This window comes from Crinia signifera, chromosome 4, assembly GCF_055691185.1.
Source record: "Crinia signifera chromosome 4, ASM5569118v1, whole genome shotgun sequence".
In the NCBI taxonomy this organism is placed as follows: Eukaryota; Metazoa; Chordata; class Amphibia; order Anura; family Myobatrachidae; genus Crinia; species Crinia signifera.
In genome coordinates this window covers 183686093-183711754 of record NC_139220.1, presented here as the reverse complement: position 1 = coordinate 183711754, position 25662 = coordinate 183686093, and the positions used below count along the sequence as shown (strand labels likewise).

The window sequence follows — 25662 nt, the reverse complement described above, 5'->3', positions numbered from 1 at the left end:
TTGTCACTTCCAGCATCATGTCATCTGTGTCACTTGCAGCCTATCTCCCCTATGTCACTTCCAGCCTTACATACCCTATGTCACATACAACCTCTTATGTTACTTTCACTCTCATGCCCTGTTTCACTCTAGCCACTTTCCTCCTGCATCCCTTCCAGCCTCTCATGTCTCATTCAGCATCTTGTCCCCTATGTCACTTCCAGCCACATACCCCACCCCCCAATGTCACTTCAAGTCTGATGTCCTCGTTACTTCCAGCCTTATATACCCTATGTCACATCCAGTATTGTGTTTCACTCCCAGCTCCTAACTCGCACCCTTATATCATGTCCAGCATGTCGTCCGTGTCACTTCTTGCCGAATGTCCACTATGTTGCAGACAACATCATGCCCTGTGCCAGTTCCAGCCTCATATCTAATCCAGCATACTGGGGCAGATGTTTTATAGCAACACTTATCATGCCATTATAGCACCTCCTGCTTCGCCTCATTACTGAGGGGAAGCTGGAAGAAACACCTATAAAATATATGAATATCTTGTCTGCCCGAAAGCAGTGGAGCGAGAAGTCTCCCTTCCGGTGATCTTCCCTCGAGCACAAAGCGCACATTGCTGCACCGTGTCCACCCTTTCCGGCTAAAGGCCCATATACACTGGGCGACTTTGAGCTGAAAGTCACTCAAAACAGCATGTTTGAGCGGCTTTCAGCTCAAAGCCGCCCAGTGTGTATGCCACTTCAATGAGCGGTGAGCGCTGCTGCCTGCTCCCACATAATCGCCAGGAAAGCTGTTCATCTGCTGGTAATACCAGCAGATGAGTGGCTTTGAGGACGGCTTTGCATAGCGCTGTGCTATGCAAAGCCGTTCTCTCCCCGCTGATGGCGCTGGGCAGGGGGAAAGCCGCTCAGTGTGTATGCATTGAGCGGCTTTCCCCCAGCAATGAACGTGATCATCACTGACCATACATAGTCACTCACCATACCATACATAGTCGCCCAGTGTGTATGGACCTTAACTCTTCTTAGCATGCAAAAGATTTTGCGATGCTAACCGTTCATACATTGCCCTGCTTTATAGGCATGCTATCTTCCAGATTGCAGCTCCGATGTCAGGGACACCCCTGTCATTTACCTAATACCAGCCCCTCCACACATGGGGTGAAGCGGTATCAACACACTATGGGCGGGATTCTCTCAAATCCGCAGCTGCGCATCACCGGTTACCGCAGACAGAATTACCACATATGCACTAACATATGCGATAATTATGGCAGAGGACAGCTCTTATGTGCTTTGCGATCTGGTCAGCGATGTGCAGCAGATTCCGGTGGCTCCCCATCCCTCCCTTACCCAGCTGCTGCTGCGGGCGGGCTCTCCTCCTCCTCCCTGACCCTGGAAGAGGATTTACAGTGCAGAGAGGAGTAGGTCACTGGTCCGGGCAGCGCTGTGCTGCCCAGACACAGGTGAGAGGGGTTGGCAGCGGCAGGGCCGGATTATAATGGGGGCACAAGGGGTCAGTGCCCCTGGGCCCCCCTCTAGCTAGGGGCCCCCTGTGGTTGGCATGTATTTAAAAAAAAATTTTAGCTAAAGGTTTTGTGCATGGGAGTGGGGTAGTGCTGCAGCTTCACCTATCTGCCAATATGACAATGATTAATAGTGCTGAGCATTGGGAGCCAAGTGTGCAGTGCATTACTGGGAGTTGACTAAGTCCCATGACACTTTGCACCAGAGGGCAGAGGCTGAGACGTTTGTGCTGAGCTCTGATTGGTGGAGCTCATTACATGCTTCTCAGGCCCATGGATAACAGCAGCAGCAGCAGCAGCAGCCTAGTCATGGGAGGGTTTTTAATCAGAGGCAGCACTGGGACTGTGAGGTCTCCTACAGAGTAAGGTGCAGAGGGACAAACACAGGCTTTTCATGTGGTATGTATGTATGTATGTATGTATGTATGTATATATATATATATATATATATCCCCTGAAGTTACCCATTATACTGCCTATTAATATTCCCCCATGCAGTTTGCGGCCAGTAATGACAAGTGCAAGGGGGCCCCCCTGTCTAAAGTGCCCCGGGCCCCCCGAAGGCTTAATCTGGCACTGGCGCGGGGGTCTGTTTTGGGCGGCGGTGGGTCCCGTGGAAGCCCATAGGCCGGTGATGCCTCCCGTCGCAGTATCCTACCCGCCCATTGGCCCTTATCCTGGTTGACTCGCATCAAATGATTTGTACAGCGCTCGCAGATGTAAGACATATCTATAAGCGCCCTATGTGGGAAGCAGGCGGGCAGCGGACATGCCCGCCCCCCCTGCGTCATGGGGCAATTACAATGGAAATGCCCATGAAATGCTGGCAGCCCTTCGCCACCGCCCTACGAACGAGACATTGAACAAGCAGTTTGTCATGTGCGCTTGCACCAAGCCACAGTGTTTACACATGCGCAGTCCTGAAAAAATTGCTCCCCTGCGCGAAAACGCAGGGGAGTGAACTAACCAGAATAAGGTCCATAATGTGCATCAATACCTCTTCTCCCCCATAACATTGCATCAAACATTTCCACCAATGTAACTTTCATCCTCATTCCCTGTGCGTCCCTTCTAGCCTCAAGTCCCCTATGTCACGTCCAGCATTGTGTCTTGTTGCATCCAGCTTTTTATCTCGTGTCTCTTCCAGCCTCATGCTTTCCACTGTAGTGTCAGGGTCAATCAGGTTACAGCACCCCTTAAGCTTTGGCTAAGTATACTCAACCCAAGAGAGAGGAGAGACTCATCCAGATAAACCCAGACACAGTAGCTAATAAGTGGGCTAATTAAATGTAGGAGAGCTGAAAGTGGGAGGCCCCAATTCCCAAAATTTTGGAAAACAAGGTGACCAACACCGAGTCAATTTAGTCCGATTCCAACGAATCTGGCCGTAAATTCGGACCAAATTGGCTGTGCATGACATGCCATAGAGTCCGATGCGCGGTCCCGTGTACATCGGATCCGGACCCTGTGGTCGCACCGGAGAGACATGAAATGTCTTGCAATCTGACCCATCAGTGGCACATTGCGGGAGCTTTTTACCACCCGCTATGTGTTGGGTCAGACCGTAGGTGTGTGTCAGCGGTGAAGCACAGCAGCGGGGGCAAGCAGCTCCTAGTGGCGGTCGGCGTGGTCCGACCAGTTGGTAGTGGCAGGCAGCAGGGTCTGTGACTATCCAAGCAGTGGCTGGAAGCTGCCTTGTAGCTGCATTTTGCTAGGCTTCAGGGCGGGATGTGGCTGCTGAATATTTTGAATTGACTGGCCGGATGTTGATTGGCTGAGAGAATTCAAGACAATGATTGGCATAACACAGCAAATCCACAAGAGCATACAAACTTTCCAGCCTCCACATGTCCTCAGTAGCCATAACAGCAATGCATTGTGGGAACTCCACACAAGCCCTTTTGTAGTCAGCTTGCACCTTTGTATGACATCATTCTTGTGAGCCAGCAAAGTGTCCCATTTAATGATGAAACCCGTGAAATGCTTGAAAACCTGGCTTATGTGTGAAAGAGGTCTACCCAGGATTTTTCCAGGTCTGAGGTGTAGTGTGAAAGGGGGTCTGTTACTAGAATCCCAGGATAGTGCTGGGTTGAAAATCCCGGGACATCCCGAGTAGTATGTCTCGAAGGGGTATAAATGGTAAAGGGTCTTCAAAGTGGAAGTGTCAAGTAGGAGGTATCCTCAAGCAACCAAGTCCCAGATCTATGATGGGTATTAAAAAAAAAAAAAAATGTGTGTGTACCGGAGAGCTTTTATCAAGGGTGTGACCCAATACAGCACCAAAAGCACCGCCAATTATGAAATGATCCTAATACCCCTTTCAGATCGCACCTAATTACCAGTTTAATGCCGGTTTGAACCGGTAATAGGTGTGATTTGAAGGGCCTTACTGGGTCCAGTAACCTGGCATTACCAACCGGTAAAAAAGCAGGGTTCTTACTGGTTTGTTGCCAGGTTGCTGTGCAGTGTGAATGGGTTAACCGGGGTCGAACCCAGTTACAGTTCACACTGATGAAGGAGGCAGTGCTTGTAGCAGCATCAACTCCAATCGCTGCCTACTCCCCCACCCCCAATGATGCTCCACCTCCCCGCATGACATCAGCGAACCAGCAATATTGCTGAGTTGCGGAAGGGGCCTGAAATACAGGGTCGCTTCGGGACTGAACCATTTCAAAGTCCTGGTTCGACCCTGCATTTTGCGATGTGAAAATGCTATAACTGATTTGTTCAATGCATTTAAGTAAAAGTAAAAAATTGATCAGCAGGGGGGGCGTGGCTTAACTGCCGGACTGCAGAGACTCAGCTTCACCTAGCTAAACCCCTGCAACTCTGGGGAGGGCACACTCACCGGAGCAGAGGCACCCAGTTCAACAGGAGTGACCACAGAGGAAGCTGCTGGAGGCTTGTGCCAGGGCCTACCTGGTGACCGGCCTCAAGTTTGTAGCACCGGGAGCCGCATCGGATCGCTGCACCGCGATCATTCAAGGAGGAGAGCCTGCACTCATTCCCCACAACCTGAGGCGTACGGAGACCGCCGGGGACATCTGGAGCAGGACTTTAAAGGCAAGTGCAGGCCAGAGTGGGCTCCAAGTCGGCGGCAGCGGGGGCTAGAGGGACAGGCACCATTACACCCTATACCAGCAGCTCACATCCCCACAGACCTAGATTACTGGTGGTCAGACCCCCTGATGTGCTGTTAGCATTGGAGTCCTGTAAACACCACATTAGTCACCTTGCTAGCTGCACCCCCACAACTCAATTCAATTTAATTCAAGGCATAGCCTCAGTATACTGGACATTGCTCATAAACACTGCATGGACACTCTCTATACACAGCACTGATTATTTTCACGGCTCACTGCTGCTGGCCAGAGGCGCTATCTATTCCACCTAGAAAAAGTGTACCTCCATAAAATTTGGGATTGACCCCTACACTGCCCTGGGTAGATTAAGTTTGGGACTCTTCTCTTTGGCTTGTCGCTCCCTGTCAGCATGGATAAATTTATGGCTCGCCCACAGAGGACTCAGTAGAGTAGTTGACAAGGCAATGGCCGGGGGAAGGCTGCCACATCTCAATCCCCGCCCAGCTCCCCAGTGTCGGGACAAAAGGGAGACTTTGATGCACCCCCCCTCCTCCTGCCCACTCTATGTCGAAACAGGAGATCACAACCATATTGACGAGATTATTGGATCAAAAATTGGCACCTATAAAAGGACTCAATTTAATCGTCTCTCACACAGCTGGCGCAACATACACAAGGTTGTCGGAGACGGAGCAGAGAATCTCAGATTTGGAGGATAAAATAGCGATGTCTAAAGCGACAATTACGGCACAGGAAACAATGGTGGCCACCATTCACGACAAGTTCGATGATCTGAAAAATCGGAACCAACGGAACAATAAACGCATTATAGGCCTTCCAGAATCCGTTAACAGAGAGATTATGCCCCTAGTCACAGACTGGCTGCCTCGAGAGCTGGGCTGTGTGCCACCGGTGGGCTCTCTGGTGGTGGAGAGAGTACATCGCGTGGGACTGGTTAGACAGACCACGTGATCGACCCAGACCGGTTATCCTGAGAATTCTTAACTACGCGGACAAGGTCCGCATTCTGGATGCTTACAGAAAACATAAAGACTTACAGTATCAAGGAAACAAACTGTTACTTCAAGACTTTTCTTTTCTGGTGGCTGCACAATCAAGAGAGTTTGCACCGGCATGTAAGAAATTATTTGAAATGGCCCGTAAATTCACCTTACTATACCTGGCTAAACTTCGGGTAGTCCATGAGGGGCGGCCGTACTTCCTGGACACTCCACAAGCTGCAAGAAATTTCATTCAATCCCTCAAAGATGACTCGACCACACACATGCCCGATGCGGATAGACTTTCCTTGATATTTATTACTTCTGCTACCATATCCTTTTACGGTATTTTCATTCTGGTTCCCTTCAGGTGTAGTTCTGTATATGTTTCTCACCAGTTTCTGTAATACTCTGATATTTCAATTATCTTTTAAGTTAATGTCATTTGTTGCTTTTTTCACCGTCGTGCCTCTTGCACCACAGATGATTCTTGAGAGCGCTGTGGCAAGCCATGACTTAAAAACAAATCCCAATGTCGATTTATACAAACATGCTGTTTTGATGTTTTTTTCCCCCCGGGTGTCCACCCACGATGTTCAGTATTACACCATGTCATATTGCAGCACTGCTTGCTGCATTATTGGTTCATGAAATTATTTAAAAATGTTTGGTATGCATTTGCGTTTAATACATCTGCGAAATGTTATTTTCTTACAGGTACACCATGATATTATAGATCATATCTTATGTTCCATGACCCGCTCGCTGAGATGGGGTGGAGAACTCTAGAAATGTGTTATCTAATGATTAAATGGCCTAGGATGGGTGTTGGGTAGATATGACCGCTACATCTGTTAGTACCACCAGAGTGCAGTCATCTCTGAAATTTGTTTCGTGGAATGTGGAGGGGCTGAACTCCCCCATCAAACGACGTAAGATACTGACCCATTTGAAAAGGCTAAAACCAGACATATCATTTCTTCAGGAGACTTACTGGGACATAGGCGATACTAATGTTCTGAGAAATTCCTGGGTGGGGGAAATTTAAAGCTGCCTCCTTTACCTCAAAACGTAGGGGTGTACTGATACTCTTTCACAAACAACTTCCCTATACCATTATATATTTATAAAACTCTTAAGGTGCCCACACACTAGAAAGATCTGCGATCGTAAGATGTGCGCATAAATTAGCCGTGAAATCTTTTGTCCGTCCTGGACAAAAGATTTCAGGCAAGCGCACATCTTTACCAAAGATTTTTCTTAAGATCCCATGTGCGTTCCTATGGATCTTTTGTTAAATCTTCTGATCTTTCGTGCAGCACGTAAGATCAGAAGATTCAACTAAAGATCCACGGGAGCGCGCATCGGACCGATATCAGCCGATTTTCAACAGTTTATCGGTAAACATCGTACAATATATCAGCCGATTTATCGGAAATCGGCCAATCAGCCCAAAAATCGTTCTAGTTTGAGGGCACCTTTACTGTTTGGCACAGTTTACACACTAGCTGCTATCTATGCACCTGTAACCCATCAAAGTATTTTATACAACTATGTACACTAAACTACTTGCATGGGCAGAGGGTGAAATAATAATGGGTGGGGATAAAAAAAAAATAAAAAAAATAAAGCAAATTACTTGCGATCCATGTTTTTGGAGAAATTGCAGGAGTTTGCATCCACTTTTCGCGGATGCAGTTTCAACCGAATAAAAAAAAAAAGGTGTAGCTGCAAACTGGCAAAAATGTTGGCAATTTAATACAGAGTGATCAAAAATACCCCCCTACTATGGGATGTAAAGGAAATGTTAATAAAAGTATTTTGGTGGGATGCTCTAGCATTTTCAGCCCCACTTCACCGGCTACCGCATCCATAATAAATCACATATGCACTGCAATTATTAAACACAAAAAGACAGCTATTGCAATAAGAGCTGTCCCTTGCGTTGCGATCCAGGATTCCCTCTGGGCATGCAGTGATGGTGCCAGCCGTGGGGCATGCTGAGAGGGATTGAAAGAGACAACAGGATCCAGGACTAATCTCTCACACAGTGGACAGCGGTGCAGAGAGAAGACCATAGGCTTCTATAGGGTACCCCCCCCCTGCACAGTGGTACCCCATAGTGTGGGTTTTAGTGCATATGAAAATGCTGTAGAAACACGATAACAGGGTATTTACCGACCGATGGCCGCGATTTTACATAGAAATGCATGGTAAAATGTAAATCGCGTCGGTCGCATCGCATGCGGCCAAAAAAAATCGCATGCGATGCGACCGACGCGATTACCGATTTTACATAGGGAACAATGTTAAATGGCCTACAGACCCCAAATAGCCACCCTGAAGTGTGAAATGGCCCCCCCAATTGTTAATGCCACCCCACGATCAACGTCAACCTGAAGCGTGGCGATCGCAGCGGTACGTGTCCTCCGACCTTTTCATACCCCCACTATCCACGTCGGCGTGGAGTTGAGAATAGAAAGTGTGGCGAGCGCAGCGAGCCACCGAGCCCAAAGCGTGGCGAGCCCCGCGAGGGGACGCGGAATACGAGCCCGAAGCGTGGCGAGCGCCGCAAGGGGACGCGGAATACATGTTAAGTAATCCGTGTGCGCTCGCCACGCTTCGGGAGCGTGTTCCGCGTCCCCTCGCGGGGCTCGCCACACTTTCTATTCTCAACTCCACGCCAACGTGGATAGTGGGGGAATGAAAAGGTCGGAGGACACGTACCGCTGTCGCTCGCCACGCTTCAGGTTGACGTTGATCGTGGGGTGGCGTTAACAATTGGGGGGCCATTTCACACTTCAGGGTGGGTATTTGGGGTCTGTGGGCCATTTAACATTGTTCCCTATGTAAAATCGCAGTAATCGCGTCGGTCGCATCGCATGCGATCGACGCAATTTTTTTTCCTTGCGATGCCCAAGATCAAAATCGTGGGCGCCCTTCTAGGAAACAAGTACCTTTACATATTTGCGTTCGTACATCCTGCCCATTATGTGATTACAGGTAGTGCAATGGTAGGAGTTTATAACATCCATGAGACTGTATTATGGTACAGGATCCTGGAAGTCTGTACATTTTTGTGAATTTGGTGATAAATTTAAAGTGGCAATGTTTAAGAAGGCAAAACCAATGAGATATTGCCTCACTAAACACTCACTTTAAAAGCATCTGCCAGATAAAGTCATGTAATCAGATATTCAGATACAGCATTGCCTCATAAAGACAAACCATTTATTTCCAAATGTTGAACTTTGTAAACAGTACACTCATATTTAAAAGCATAAAAAATGCATCTTTTCTTTATTGTGTGAATGTGACCTCTGCAAGGAGGACTTTACACCCAACACTAGCAGCCCATGTTCCGGCAGTACAAGTTGCTCCAGGCAGCTGCCTCAGCGTATACTCTGGTTCAGGTATTGTACAAACATGTTTGCAAGCTGGGAAATGTTCTCATTGGGATGTAATTTGGTGTAGCTGATAAATTGTTGTCGAAGCCTGCGTAGCTCTGACATGTTCAGGATCCGGGGCAATTCCATGTAGGAGAATTAAGGATGATAATGCAAATATAATGTAAGAGTATGACCACAGAAAAAAAAATATGAAATTAGGCCCACAATGCAGAAATAATGCCGGAAACAATAATCCAGGCTAAGCCTGATAGAACATCACTGGATAGTTTCATATCTGGATTACTTTGTTAAAATTGTCCACAAACATCAACAGCCCCTTTAAAGCTAAGCACAGCAATAGATGCCACTCAGTTCATATTATGTAGGGGTGTGGAGGGAATCGGTACATCTGTCAGAATGAACTTAGGTCTACAGTCATTAGGTCGACCCCACTAGGTCGACTGGCAGGAAGGTCGACCTGACTTAAGGTCGACATGGGCCAAGGTCGACATGACTTAAGGTCGAATTTGTATAAAGGTCGACATGAGGAAGGTCGACTGGTCATAAGGTCGACATGGGTTTTACACTGTTTTTTGATCCGAATGTCGACACAGTCGACATGGACACAGTTGGTAATGAGAATCAGACGCTCGCAATGCTTCGGGCACGGTGCCTCGCTGCGCTCGGCACACTATTTTATTCTCCCACCACGCCCTAGTGGATGGTAGGGCATGAAATACCGCCTGTCGGCACATGTTGGCTCAAAAAACAGTGAAAAACCCATGTCGACCTTATGACCAGTCGACCTTCCTCATGTCGACCTTTATGCAAATTCGACCTTAAGTCATGTCGACCTTGGCCCATGTCGACCTTCCTGCCAGTCGACCTAGTGGGGTCGACCTAATGACTGTAGACCTAAGTTCATTCTTATAGATGACCGCTTCCCGTGTGGAGCGTGACATTTCGAAACGCAAGTGAAACAAAGCATTTTGGGGATTACTGAACATTCTAGCCCTATAAACAAAATAGTCGCTAAATGCTTACTGTACTTTACTAGTGCCTTTTCGATACTGGGAGACCACACACAATCAACATTAAATAGAATGTGACTGGAAAAAACATTTCCATAACCTGTGATTTTCCTTGACAGATTTAGGGCGGTATTCAATGTGAATACCTGCGAGGTGCAGCGAATCCTTTTTAGGATTCGCTGCACATTCGCCACGTTCCGGAGCCAGCGGGCTCCGGTATTCAACGTGTCAGGGGCTCGCTGCCCCTGACTGGCGAATATGAGGTCCTGCGGCGAATGCCGCAGGGAGCCTGAGGACGGTGCCAGGCAGCACAGGCTGCCCCCCGGGGGTGCCAGCAGGGGAGTGTATATTCACTATACCCGATCGTAACATCGGGTGCAGTGAATATATGAATATGTAATGAGCGTCTCGGCTCCGGCGCCCCCTGCTGGCTGCTGTGTAAAAAAAAAAAATATATATATTTTTTTTTTAATTAAATATATATTCATGTGCTTACAGCACATGAATAAAAATAGCATGCCCCTCCTCAGAATAAAATTCCTGATTTTTTGACACCAAATGTAAAAAACAAAACACTTTATTTTAAAAGTTCACATTCCACTTCTTTATAAAAAGATAGCGATTCCTACTCGGTGAATCATGGCGAAAAAAACCTTCAAATGTATTCGCCATGTGGTCATTGAATAGGGTGATTCACCGTTTTAGTCAGAAATTCGCCAAACAGCACAAATTCGCCATAAAAACATGGCGAATCAGGCTCATTGAATACCGCCCTTAGGCCAGTATTCAATGCCTCAGATTCGCCGTTTTTTTTCAGTGAATCTGGCAATTCGCTGGGTTTACGGCGAATTTTCTGTTAGAAAAAACAATTCTCCCTATTCAATGGAGGCAATTCGCCACAAATGAACAGCGAATGTCTGCCGATTCGCCGTAAATTATTCTCCACAATTCGCCTGTGATTTTCAATGGGGTTTTTAGTGGAATTCGCCGACAGTGTATTCAATGCTCAAATGGAGAACTGCTTTCTCCATTGATTTTCGCCATGATTCTCCGTTTAGCATTCGTCATCTTTTTTAGGTGAACTGTAATGTGATCTTTTAAATTAAAGCGTGTTTAATTTTTTTTTTGGTGTTAAAAAATCAGAATATTTTTCCTATGAAGGGGCATGCTATTTTTATTCATATACTTGCAGCACATGAATATATTTTTAATATATATATATATTTTTTTAAACAATATTTTTTTTTTTTTACACATTCGCCAGCAGGGGGCCGGGAGCCGGAGCCGCTCATTAATATTCATATATTCACTGCACACTGATCCCGATGATCGGGACCAGTGAGTGCAGCGGCTCCAACCCCAGCAGCACCCTGCAAGCCCTTCTGCTGGGGGTGAGGTGAGGGGAGGGAGGGGGGAGAGATATGCGGGGGACAAGCTGACAGGGACGGCTCCAGCAGTAGCAGACCTCTGACTCAGGCAGCCACAGCACGGTGATGTCAGCGCTGGGACTGCTTGAGCCGGAGGCTCTGCTGCTGCTGGACCTGTCCCCAGGCTGTGCGGAGGCTCCCGCCTGCATCAGCGTGCTCCCCCGCCGCAACACCAGTCCCTCCCATTCCCCTGCAGACTCCAGACAGGCATGGAGCATCTGCACAGGGGGATTCGTCACTCTTGCCACTATTCGCCGTCAGGGGCAGCGAGCCCCTGACGCATTGAATAGTCAGGGCTGGCGGCGAATTGAAGGGGAGAGAAAAATCATGGCGAGCGCACTGCGAATCAAAAACAGGATTCGCTGCCATGCGCTCGCCATTGCATTGAATACTCCCCTTAATGGTAAAATCATTGCTATCTGCTACTACCTCTTTTATAATTGATCGCTTGCGCCAAGACGGACTTCCCATTCAAGCAAATAAGGTGTGTGTGTGTGTGTGTGTGTGTATTAACAGCACAGGGGAGAACAGTTATACACCACAGTATACTCCTGGTTAGAGCAAGGAGTTTATTTGATCATAGCTCTAATCCCCCTAATATGCATTACACAATTTGCATAAACACAGTATGCTCTGTTTACATGATGTTACTGTTTATGTGATGAAAAGATAAATGATTACATATGTAAAGTGACAGGACAGATATGCTTATGTTGTTTTTGCGAATACACACATTTAGCATGAAGAGACAGGTCTAAAAAAAAAAAAAAAAAAAAGTTACCAGGGAATAAAAGGGTCATCAGAAACACGCACACAAATAGAAAAAGATCAAAACAAAAAAAAACTAAAAAGGCAATAATACATGGAAATGTTGAATAATAATAATAATAATAATAATAATAATAATAATAATAATAATATACAGCCTAATCAATTTTCATTAGGATAGATATTTTATTTTGTAATAAAGGATATTTTCTCACTGGCTCCTGGCACCATAATGAGGTCTCCTGGAACACTGGTCTTCTGGGCATTTAGCACGGCCTAGTAATACACATATTAAACATGTTTACATCTAGAGAAATAATTCTGTTATACACTGTAAAAAGTAATATTGAAGCTTATGCAGGTTGAAAGGTTTCATATGGTTACTTTTAACCAATTAAACCCAAAACAATAAATGTTTTAACATTTGCTAATTTCTGTATAATAGTAACTCAGGTCTGTGTATAATCAGCATAATTCAGGTGGACAGCTCACTTCAGCACTCTTCAGTGCATTTTACCTTGCATTAAACATAGACAGTACACCATATTAAGGCACAGTTTAATGTTATTAAACTATCGAACAAAATCAATAACTAGAAAATAAAAATTGTTGCTATGTAAAGACCATTATATTTCAGCTTTTTTTTTTTTTCAATTATTTTCCTGAAAAAAAGCATGATGGCCAAACCATAGAAAACTTAGGGCCAGAGTTAACCAAAGGCTAATTGGTCTGCTTGGGCTAGTCAATTATAGCCATATTACTGTAGCTTACAGTCTGCACTTAATGGGGATATTGCCAAGCCTGAGAGATTTGTGGTAAATGACTACTGTGGGTTCCCGCTGATGTTTTAGAACATAGCACCAGGTACTTTTCCCGCAAACCTATATGTTAACAGCAAATTTACCACACGGGAACAAAAAAAATTAGCTGGAATTAAACAGCTTACACCCGAGGCTTGACATTTATTACAGCAGCCAACTGAATTGAGCTTTTATAATGCCTTTGTTCTATGCAAACTATGTAATTGTACATGTTATTACAAGATCTGTTACCTTAAGAAATTTTGCTCCATTACTTTACAGTCTGTGCTAGTAACCGATTTAGCCAATCACCACAAATTGAAACTGTCTGCATGAATCAATTTGCCTCAATAAAATGTATTGGCCAGTTCTTCCAAAAAAGGTCCTCACGACCTGTTCATACACCCACTATCCACGTCGGTGTGGAGTTGATTTTATAAAGCATGGCGAGCGCAGCGAGCCCCGCGGAAAACGATCCCGAAGCGTGGCGAGCGCAGCAAAATACACGTCAAGTAATCAGTGTCCCCTCGCGGGATTCGCTGCGCTCGCCACGCTTCGGGATCGTTTTCCGCATCCGCTCGCCACGCTTCAGGCTCGGTGGCTCGCTGCAGTTTATAAATACAACTCAACGCCGACGTGGATAGTGGGGGTATGAACAGGTCGGGAGGACGAGTACTGCGTCCGCTCGCCACGCTTCGGGCTGACTTGGAGAGTGAGTGCGTGCAAGGATGGTATAGCATGCAAATCGGCAGGAAATCGCAGCAAATTGGCCACTAAATCGCATCCGATTTTTGCATGCGATTTGCGGCCAATTTCGCGGGGTATACATTTTGTTAAACAAACAAAAATCCCCTTCGATAGATTATATGCTTTTACTCAAGTTTTGGGGATTTTTTTTATATACACAAAATACATACATACACATTTTTTTTATTAACATTTCACCTGAAAATGCACTACTTCTGATGAAGGAAACAAAATCTTCTTTATTTATACTTGTTTTGTTTAAAGACATGGATGGAGCTTGTGTAACACTAACCCGCCTCAATTAAACAGATCCCATTTTATACAAGCATAGGCTTTTACAGAACACAAGCATGCAGTTTAATATATATTTAATAGTCCTAAAAATGGAATAATTGTTGATTTATTAAAATCATAAGAAATTATATAGAGTTGGGCATGTTCCATCTAACAAGTACAGTCACATTCAGCAGGTGTGTGCACAAACATGCAGGCACTTGATACTCACAGTCACAACATCTTGTGTCACCTTGTCTAGCTCGTGCAGGAAGTTTGTGGAGGACAAAGGTTGCTATTTGATTGAAGAAACAAATAAAATAAAAAAAGGGTCACATATACAGCAACCATGTAGAGTTTGGCAGTAAAAACACAGGAGTGTAAAAGTTTCATGAAATTGCATATTGCTACGGTTAGACATGTACTATTAAAATATGCTAAGCATTACATCCTTGCATTTTTAAATTCAGTAATGGACTTAGAACGTAGTGGATAAAACCTTTTGCGAATATATATGGAAAATTGGCCAATAATATTATCGGGGTATCCCAGTGGTTTCCAATCTTTTGAATCAAGGCACCCTAAAAAAATAAAATAAAAATAAAACAGAATTTACCTGCGCTCAATCACCAAAAGACAACGTGGGGTGCCCAAAGGTCACACTGTGGTGTGCCAAATATAGTCCAGTATTCCCAAATAGGGAAAAGGAGCAATCACCAAATAAAAGTTTATGAAAAAAAAAAAATGTTGTTTATTTTGAAATAACAAAAAGGCATACCAAGTGAAGCTGTCAGAAAAACACTCAGATGTTTCGATCCAGCAAAGATCTCTCTCAAGGAGAAGGATATGGGGTTCAAATCCACAAGGGGTTAATGGAGCCAGCAGTCCTGAGGTCCATCTGTGACAGCAGCTAGAGGACTAATGAGCAGCCGCCCTATCCCGGGTTTATATACCCATACAAATTGCCATTTAGGCTATACACCTCCCAGTGTCAGGGTGTTCAGAGGGCCGAAAAACACAGTTGCCCACTTCCGCATGCGCACTTAGATCTGCTAGAGATGTGCCTAAGAGATGTCTTAGCCTGCTCTATGTCTACTTTGTGCCACCAGATTTCACCTTAATAAATGATGTTGGTATGTGTTAACCCTTTGAGTGCCAACATCTGTGTGAGATGTTCAAAATATCTTCTAAAAATGCCAGCGTTGCTCAGATTTGTTCTATAAATTCAAATTAAAAAAAGGTTGTGTAATATAAGATTATATTTCTTATATAAGGGGAACATTACAGGTCATTATAAATAAAAATGTTTGCTTGCCAATTTTTTACACCTATTTTGACAAATTCACTTGGCACTCAATGGGTTAATACTCAGACTTCTTAAAAAAAAGCCTCATGCAAAGTGATTGAAATAAAACAAGCAGCCTCGCCATGCATACGGTTTGTGTAGACTGGTTGGGTGGAGGTGCTTTCCGGTGGAATATTGCATTGCAGATCTGTTCCAGCGGCAGTACATCATCCTTGTGCACGGTAAAGAGGGGGCTATCCCAGCGATTGCGTGAGTCAGGAGCTTCAAATCTTAGTACCAAAGCATCAAATCTGTCAGGTCAAAGAATAGATGTTGAAAACCCACAAGAGTGGAATACCTCACAGGATCAAGAAGTACAAGTATATTGAATGAAATGGCCCAATAGAAACCACAAAACTTAAAAACCCCACTAATGTATTTGTTTCAACTACTGAAAGACACAGTGGGGTCAAACCAATTAACAATGATGGTGGCAAGTTGCCATTGTAACGGCATGTAAACGTTGTGTGTACGTGCGCCTAACCAGAGCTTATGCAGTTAGCGTAGTCAGTCAGCATTACGTAGTTAGCATAGTCAGTCAGCGTCACCGCTTATTACATTGTGCGGAAACCATTGACAATTTTTCACCTGCCTCACATGACAGGCGTGAATGTTTTCCTGAAACACCCCCACTATCCACGTCAGCCTGAAGCGTGGCAAGCCCCGTGTCCTACCGACCTGTTCATACCCCCACTATCCACGTCGGCGTGGAGTAGTCTTTATAAAGTGTGGCGAGCGTATCGACCCAGAAGCTTGGCGAGCGCAGAGAGCCCTGCGAGGGGACAAGGATTACTTGACGTGTATTCCGCATGAGCTTGCCACGCTTCAGGCTTGTTTTACGCGTTCCCTCACTGTGCTCGCCACACTTCATAAAATCAACTCCACGCCGATGAGGGTATTGGGGGGGTATAAAAAGGTCGGGAGGACGCTTACAGAGTCCGCTTGCCACGCTTCGGGCCGACGTGGGGGTTTGAAATTAAGGCATTTGCCAGTATGTAATATGGAGCACTGGCAAATGCATCCTTTACTGTGCATGAGACGCACTTGCCGTCTCCCTGAAGCAGACACGGGCAGGGTTGCCATACCCTGTCGCACAAATTACTGAGATGCACAAGCGTATGAGGCGCTCATGCTTCTCAGGCAGATGGAGTGCCTCTCCACCGACGTCCGCCAGGGCAGGGGATCTGGCGGTTACTGGCACTGTGTGAGAGGCACTCAATAGGCTTGCCAGGGACAGAGCTGCAGCTCGTGGAGACAGTACGGTGACTACGTTGTCTGACGGGGACACTACGCTGACTACGCAGGGCTGCCGCTGGGCACTACGCTAACTTCGCTAGGCTGCCATTGGGTTACGCTGACAGCGTAGCCTTCCGCCATGAAACTACACAATTACCGAATATCTTCTACATTAATTTCATGACCAGAAATACAGTAAAACAAAAACCAGGTGTGATGGTTTCTTTGTTTTAATAGATAACTTCTAAAATATAACAGTTATACTTTTTTTAGTTGACAAACAAGTGACAAAAAAAGTATACCAAAAAGTCCAAAGTGATCAACAAGTATCTTAAGATAGTAAATGCACAAATTAAATTGTAATTTTTTTTGAAAAATGATAAAAAAAAACGTAAAAATACAACCAGGGAAGGAGAGGAAACACAAGTTAAGGGGCAGAGGAATGGCTAGACCTTATCAAGTCCGACCCTAGAAAAGGGCTGCATCATGAAACACCAGGGAGATGTCTACGGAAAGAGGAATGTCAAGGGTCCCAGAGCACATGGAACGTAAGTACAGAGTTGTGAAGTAAAGCAGTAATATAATCCATTGAAGCAATAAACCATATCTTATGGATTAAAGCCTGCAGTATGGAAAGCATTGGCCTACTTCCAATTTGAGGCAAACAAAAGCTTGGCTGCATTATAAATGTGACTGCAGAGTTTGCTTCGGGATCTAGTAAAGGATCTAAGGAGTTGACATAGGTGCGGGTTTATTCTAAAATAATTTTTTTTTAAACTTTAAAAACTTGTGTAGAAGATAAGGACTGCTAATCCCCCTCCAATAAATCACTAAACATTGGTCTATTAAATATTAAGTAGAATAAAATAAAGTATATAATGGTTTTCAAAACCGTTGCTTTAAACTAAAAATGACTTGGTATTCTCTGGTTGCCTCAAACTAATCCCTAAACATCTGAAAAATCTTTCTGCCTCATCTGCAATTCAAAAGAGTATCTTGTTGAAATAAAAGACGTACAAGAATTCCAGCTGCTGTTGATGGCGGCTTTGAACTAACCAATTCAGAAATCTGTAGAGCCCCCCAGAGACAAGCTTATGGTGCTCTGCATGTGAATCGTCTTCTAATGAATTATTCTCCGTTTGCTTCCAAGGCAAAATTATGATTTTTTTTTTTCCTATTAGCTTTGAAAAACAAATGTGGTCCAACACAGACAGAGGATTGGAGGAAGCTATGGGCTCTAGCGATTATCACATTTAAAAGAGGCAATTCCAAACAATGGCCCTTATTCTGATCGGCACGGTACGGCCCGCGTGCGGCCGTACCGCCGATGTTTTTTGTCTGCACATGCGCAGAGGTCATTCTGCGCATGTGCAGCCCCCTTCGCCGCAGACGGATTTCGTCCGCCGCAAAGGGGGCGGATAGGGGCGTGAGGGGCTTCAGCCCCTCATTTCCCTATGTGTACGCCCCGCGTTTCATGGGCGTTCCCATGCAAACGCGGGGCGTATGCATGGTAATGAGGGCATGACGCCCTCATTACCATGACATGGGGGCGGAAAGCTGACGTCGCCGGATGTCAGCTTTCAGCCCCCATACAAGCTAACACACGGACGATTGTCCGTGTGGTCTTAGCTTGCGGGAGCTGCCGCGGCGTGCGGGCCTGCCTTCGATGGTCGTCGACCATCGAAGGCAGGGGGCAGCTCCCACCATGGTGGAGGCGTAGCCTCCACCATTTTTGTGCGGATCGCCAGCCGTCCGTGTACGGACGGCCGTGGCGATCCGTCTGGTGGGCGGCCCTTGGTTTGTGCGGTCGGAGCCCCGTGTGCGGCTCTGACCGCACCAACCAGAATAAGGGCCAATGTCTCTCCATAAAGTCTGCAAAAATAATTTGAGATGGACAGATAAACTAAAGATGGATTATACATACTTGTATATAAAATATATAGTTTCAAGTACAGCCCTGCTGAATGTTCCTTTTATAAGAAGGTAGTAATGTACTAATCCGTTAACAGAGAGTAAGATGGGTAGAGTGATTAAGCTTGGTGATAAAGTGTCTTGTTTTTATCACCAGCCAATCAGCTCTTACCTGTCATTTTTTTTAAATCATGCCTGTAACTTCAGTTAGGAGCTGATTGGCCTGTGATAAAAAAACAGACAGTTTATCACTTCACCAAGCTTAATAAATCTGCCCCTATATCCATTGTACGTCTTATGGTTCCAGCGGTAACAAATTGTCAAAACCAGGCAGTGGCATGGTATCTGGTTGATGCCAGGAACCAAGTTTAAGCAAATATCACCAGTTTAAAGCAATAAACACTCACTGGATGATAACTGGAAAAAGTACTAAATACAATTAACATGCTACTTTTGGAAAAATAGAAGTTTGATTTTAGTTTTTATACAAATTACTACAATAGCTGAACGGACTGATTTTAAAAGTTAAATAACTCCCCACCCTCTTTTGTTAATATACTTTGATAATATGATATGTGTAGATAACTGGATTGCATAATCTAATGATTTGTAATATAAATTCTATTTGTGATTGCATATAATTTATCCTGAATACAAGAGAATTGATCTGATCATTATCCTCTATTACTATTGCATTCTATCCCTGGCCAAATGAAGTTGTTGGACTGGAACATCATCCTTTTGTCAAACATATATATTTAATTTATCTTAATATTTGATTGTACATTGAAATTATATCGTTATTATTTGTGGTGCTATCAAACATTAAAATGCATTAAAAAAAAAAAAAAGAAGAGAGAAAGAACTTACATTTCTTGAGTGTACTGGTCGCCATGTTGCCTCCCCTGGTTCCAGCCGGAGCTGATATCTGGGGCTGTCAGACAATGAATCTACAAGAATAGTATTAGGTGCAAATAGCTCTTGAAGGGGCCATGTAAGCTAGTACCTTATGCAGCCTACACACGCTGTGTGTGTACCGGGGCATTCTCTAAGTCTAAGCGATCTCACTAGATTGTGTAGGGGCATGGCGATGCATGGCCCCGCCCATTGCTATCGCTCCGGCGATTAATATCTAACAGGCTGGTTAAATCTATAATTGCCAGTGTCAGGGCCAGTGTTCTCACGGAGAACACTGGCCCTGACAGATCACTCAGTGGCACATCGCTGTGCAGAGCGATATGAGCATCCCTCATCTACCTGTGTGTAGGCCTCTTAATGTTCATAAAGCACTGATTTATCATAATTTATTTATATAGCCCCAATCATATTAGGCAGTGCTGTACAGAGAACATACAAATCCATGTCTACCCTTTGAAATTTACAGTCTAAGGGGAGTATTTAATCTGTGCTGCAAATCTCAGCCATTTTTAAAGGCAAATTTGATATGTTCTATTCCATGACTGTACTGATTCTTTTTTTACCTGTGTAAAGAAATCCAGCACTGGCGAAAAACGCGGGGATCAGCGAATCCACCCGTTTTGGCGAATGCGCAGCTGTTTCCATTCCGCCCCCCAACCCCATACAAAAAAAGTGAAACGACGCGGATGAAAACACTCAAAAAATGGGCAAACTAACCTGGCTGTGGTGGTGCAGCACCTCTTAATGGTTTATAAAAGGTGCCGTCCACCTCCCCCACTGGATACCTGGAAGGGAACCCACTTCCGATATTTATTACATTGCATAGTGATTCAATTTTTTGTAATAAAAAAAAAACACATTCAATATCCATTGTAATAAAAATCCGCTGCTCAAGAGGGGTGGGGTTGAGAGATCACTGTACCAAGCCACACAGCCTTGACTATCAGCCTTCTTATTTGCATAGTGAAGCAAATCGGATACATTTCCAGTAAAACAGAACCTGTCAGCTCATTCACACCAGGCATATCCTGCTGTGAGGAGTGTATAATCTAGTTGCCAGCTTGTCAAAATGGAGCTGCTGGGACCTGGGGCTTGGTCATGCTGGTGTGTGAAACAGAAGTCTGAAGGGTGCCACATATGCACTATAGAGGAAGGGGACCACAGCTAAGCTTTTAATATATAGGATAAAATAAACAATAAAATAAGTTAACATTAATATAAAGCATAATAGTAAGAACAACAGTAGTGATGACATACCAGGCAGTGCGGAGTCTGTGCGTGTTTAATAAGACAAAACAGCTCATACCTATAACCTGTAAAACAAAATAGTGGTTTAATTTACTTTTCTGTCTTGCATGAATCAAACTCAAGGAAACAATTTATGTTATCCTACTTTAAAATATTATTTGTCATATAGCTTCCTGTTGGTATTGTAACAGCACTGATCTGTACCTTGCTACAATCATGAATATACCTTGCTTGTTTTTCAACTGGCTCAAGTTTTTGAGATATCCTCCCAGCATGAAAAGTTTTACAATTGTATTATTTTCTCCATTTGAAGCACCTTACTAATCTAGGCAGTTATACTTAAAAAAGCAAAACTAAGTTGATTCTATTAACAACTACCTTCTTTCAACAATAATAAATTAGTTATATTTGTCATAACATAGCTGGTAATCACGTTTGAGAAGCATTACACATTCACATCGCCTCACTAACACTGGGAAGAGACCTATGCATATCTCTAAAGCCCTGTACACACGGGTAGATAAATCGCTGAGCAATATAATCGCTCAGTGTCCCGTTTGCATCAGTGACCAGTGATGGTCGCTGATAAAAAAGAAACTGCAGGGGGAGCCCGGCAGTGGAAATCAGCTGGTCTCAGGAGCATGTTCTTGTAAACAGCGATCACTATGGGGGAGAAACCGGGAGCGCGCACCCGGCGATATATCACCAGTGCACACTCCCATCGCGGGCAATATGGTCGCTTAGTGACCATATTTCCCGCGATAGAAGACAAAATCGCCCCCGTGTGTACACAGCATAAAACTAGCCAATTGGAAAACATAACTTATACATAAATGGGAGCACACAGTTATACTAAATTGACTCCAAGTCAGCAATGTCTAGGTTGACAGTCAAACGGTTGACGCGTAGCAAAAGGGCAAAAAGTTTTCTTTTTTTTTTTTTTACCGACTTGCTCATACTTTACCAACCCAGTGGGCATAACGGGGAACAGAATAGTGTGCCGAGGGTAGCAGGGCACCGTGCCCCAATGCGAGGTGATGCGTTACACCAATAGGTTATCCATGACGACCTATGTCAACAGACACCCAAAAAAAGTGAAAAACTCAGGTCGCCCTTTTGCCTGATTACCAATAGTGGTCGAACTTTTCAAAGTCGACCCAATAAACCATAAACTATCAACATCAATTCCTGGCAAACAGATTGACTGTTCCCCAGTGTAATTACAGTTGGTTACTAATAGATATTAAGTGCAGTATTATCAGGTTGGACATCCATTCCTGTTCATGAAGCAACAGTCTCAAACATAATCAATCAAACACATAAGTCCACGCTATTTGCTCACTGACTTTAGTAATGTCATTGCTGACACTGCTTTTATTCCTTTGATGGAATAAAAGCAAAACACTTGTTTGTATAGGAGGCTTGTTACCGTTTTTGTCCATAAAGCTTGCACCCTTCTACTAATGCTCCTTATTTTGAATTAATGGCCCTTATTCAGATCTGATCGCAGTACAAATTTGTTCTCAAAATGGGCAAAACCATGTGCACTGCAGGTGGGGCAGATGTAACATGTGCAAAGAGAGTTAAATTTGGATGGGTTGTGTTGAAACTGAAATCTAAATTGCAGTGTAAAAATAATGCAGTCAGTATTTACCCCGCACAGAAACAAAATAATGCACACAACTCTAACTCTCTATACATATTACATCTGCCCCACCTGCAGTGCACATGGTTTTGCCCATTTTGAGAACAAATTTGTACTGTGATTAGATCTGAATAAGGGCCAATGTTTCAAAACAGGACTATGTAATAACAAGAACAGAAACGTACTTGAAACGAATGGTTTTAATAAAAACTCTCTGCAAAACATTTTCAGAATTAATTCACAACTATGGTAGACAAATCATTTGCGTGTAAGTCTTAAACTGTTATATTTAGGTCATTTTGTGGAGATATTGAAGTTGCTCTCAAATGTGCCTTTGCTTAGTGTGCTCATAAAATGCAGCACAAGAGACCTCCGTCGTGTGACCCACACTGGTCATTACTATAAATGGCAGATGTTTCACCTAAATATCACATAGAGCGCCTATGAACTGGAAAGAGATCAAAAGCTTGCGTTCCTCCAACAGAGGTCATTAGTACATATTTCAGACCAAAATGTTTATTGTAATTTGTTATGTAACAATCTGGTCTTCTTATCTACAGTCACCAAATGTGAATATTCAGCTACCATCTGCTGTCTGTGACGTTCTCTTTTGTTTGGCTCAATTTACTGATGGGACACACTAGCCAGTTTACTAATCGAATAGCAATATATGTAAGAAAAGACACAATGTCGTTCATGTCAGGCCAACTGCTTAGCTACAGGAGGCACTAGCTTTTGGCTGGGTCTAGCAAAGTTGCAGTTAGGTGGAAAAGGGTCCTAGAAAATAACTCGGGAACCTGACCCAGATAGTGGCACAGTGTAAAGGAGTTACAAGCCAATGGCGAGTCAGATCACCAGCACTTGGAAATTAGTTCCTCTCCATGCCCGGCAGAAGAAAGTCTGCACCCGGGTATAATCCACTTTGAAGATAAGGGGTGAATGGGGTCGGACTTGGGTTGGAACAATTTTCAAAAACCAGGGGAATTTGTTAGAAGAGGGGTATAAGTAGCACCCCCTTTTTTGGTAAACATTTTGTAATGCACTTCCCAAACCAATTTAAATATATGATGATAAATTGAAGAGGATTTCCATTTAGGTTTGAAAATGCTCATATAGGTAGTGATTCTAAAGAAAACTTATTGTGGTCATATAGGGAGGGGACAGATTTGATTTGAAGTAGCCAAATAGCCAATGCCATGACTGGCTGGCTGTAGGTAATGGTCATGAGAAAACTCTACAGTGATTAAATGTGACAATTGCTAATGTAGCTCCCCTCTAAAAGGAACTACTTATTCTGACAGCTCCCCGGGTTGGTCACACACGATTTGGCACTTGATGTACCAAGTTTTGCATGCAATGTATCACATGCAGTTCCTGGGGAGCTGCAGACGGAGGGAGCAGAGAGCTGGGAAGGGGACGCAGAGAGGCAGTGGGCGGTGAACACGGCAAGGGGACCAGAGAGCAGGGTATAGGGTGAGTGGCAGACGCACATATAAAAAAAAAAAAAAAAACACCATAAAAATGAATGGGCAGCCAGTGTTTGTTGGAGAGAGCTCTCAGCCAATCACTGGCTGCCCATTCATTTGTATGGTTTATTTTTATTTTTTATGTGAGCCCACCACCTGGCTTCCCATACCAGACTCTCTGGTCCAGTTAGCCGTGTTCACTGCCCACTGCCTCTGTGCCCCCTGCCTGCCTCTAGGCCGCACATAAGATTTACCAAATTAGGATGTCTGCATATGCGATTTGGGCCGATTTCACGGCCCCAACCATCCGAATCGGGTGAAAAATGGACCAAAAATCACATTGTGTATGGGGGCCAGTTGGTTCCGACCGTCAATAAATGAAAAATGTTTCGACATGCACTTGGTCAACAATTATAAAAGGTCAACAAACAATAGGTCAACATGAGTTTAAAAAATAAATAAATAATAGTTTTCATCCAAATGACTTGTTCATACTTTTCCCTCCACGTTGAGTACAATTGGGCTTGGTAAAATGCATGGCAAGCAAAGCGAGCCATGTGAGGGTACGCACTACACTAAATATGGGGGGGGGGCCATGTAGACAGATATCCAAAAACAGTGAAAACCACATGTTGATGTATTCCTGTTTTTCCCTAGAACATGTCGACTTTTCATGTATCAATAAGAGTATTTTATATTACCTGCCGGTAAATCTAAATCCTTTTCTCAATTAGAATCAATTAGAACAATGGGGTATAGCTGGAGTCCACAGGAGCCCGTGCACATAAGCTTTTGTTCCCTGCGTGGTAGCGTCTCCCCTCTATGCACCCTCCCACAGCCCAGACTAGGAAAACTGTGCCTGAAGGAGACTGTCAAATCAGAGAAGAGGAACCTAGTTATGATAAAGAAGAACAGTGAAAACACAAAAACAGCGTAACTGGAGTACCTGCAAGTCAATACGAGCAGTGACCCAAACAGTAAAACTTAAGTGAAAACCACACAGGAAACAATGTTGAAGCACAAGGGTGGGCACCCAGTATACACTATGCACTACGAGAAAAGGTAGGTCATCTAAAATCCTCTTTTCTCGAACATCCATAGGGTACACTGGGAATCAGTTAGTACAATGGTTATGTCCCAAAGCTCCCAGAACGGGCGGGAGTGTGCAGAGACCCTTGTAAACACAGAACTTCCAAACTGAAGATCCTCAGATGCCAAGGTATCGAACTTGTAGAACTTCACAAAAGTGTTGGTCCCAGACCGCGTAGCAGCACCCGGACCACATCCAGAGAGCGTGGAGTAGAAGAGGACTCTGATGACCACCAGAACCACAATTGGCTGGTTAATATGAAAAAAAAAAAAAAAGGGCGCTGTGTTGATCTTTAATTTATTATTAATTTACCCAGTAAATGTTAGATTCAAGAAATACACAATAAAAACTTATCAATATAAAAATACATACATTTAGACAGTAATAAAAATAATCAATATTTGGCATCCAACTATAACCACTTAGAGCCTGATGTTATAACATTAAGCCTTCGGAATAACCTCAAATTTTCAATTGATATAGGGAGTTCCCAAAGGACTTAAATGTTCCAACACTGCTCCAGGTGGAATAAGTAAGTATATTACTGGCTGGTGCAGGTAGATAGATGCGGTGATGCTCCTTTTCAAGTGACCACTACCACCAGTGTTGCTCCGGTGGAGGGGTAGCCGGTACCGGGAGCAGAACCAGTGAAGTCCGGGTGGCGGCTGGTCTGTTAGCGACCAGCGTAGCTCCGATGGTGAGAGCTGTCGCTGGGAGCTGACGCAGCCGCAAGTTGTTTCACAAGTCCGGGCATCCAGATGGAGG

General features: G+C 44.3%; 1 protein-coding gene across 4 annotated transcripts in view; it reads right to left on the bottom strand.

The window, feature by feature from the left end:
* Positions 1 to 8812: 8812 nt before the first annotated feature.
* The window catches only part of KTI12 (KTI12 chromatin associated homolog), a 33135-nt gene continuing 16285 nt past the window's right edge, over positions 8813 to 25662 (bottom strand). For all 4 annotated transcript variants that reach the window (XM_083183147.1, XM_083183146.1, XM_083183145.1 and 1 more), the window contains 6 exons: positions 20706 to 20761; positions 19401 to 19480; positions 15475 to 15634; positions 14271 to 14333; positions 12426 to 12494; positions 8813 to 9139 (listed from right to left, as the gene is read on the bottom strand). In XM_083183147.1, the coding sequence (XP_083039273.1) occupies positions 8996 to 9139; positions 12426 to 12494; positions 14271 to 14333; positions 15475 to 15634; positions 19401 to 19480; positions 20706 to 20761 (572 nt within the window). In that variant the 3' untranslated portion in view covers positions 8813 to 8995. The remainder of the gene's footprint in view (positions 9140 to 12425; positions 12495 to 14270; positions 14334 to 15474; positions 15635 to 19400; positions 19481 to 20705; positions 20762 to 25662) is intronic.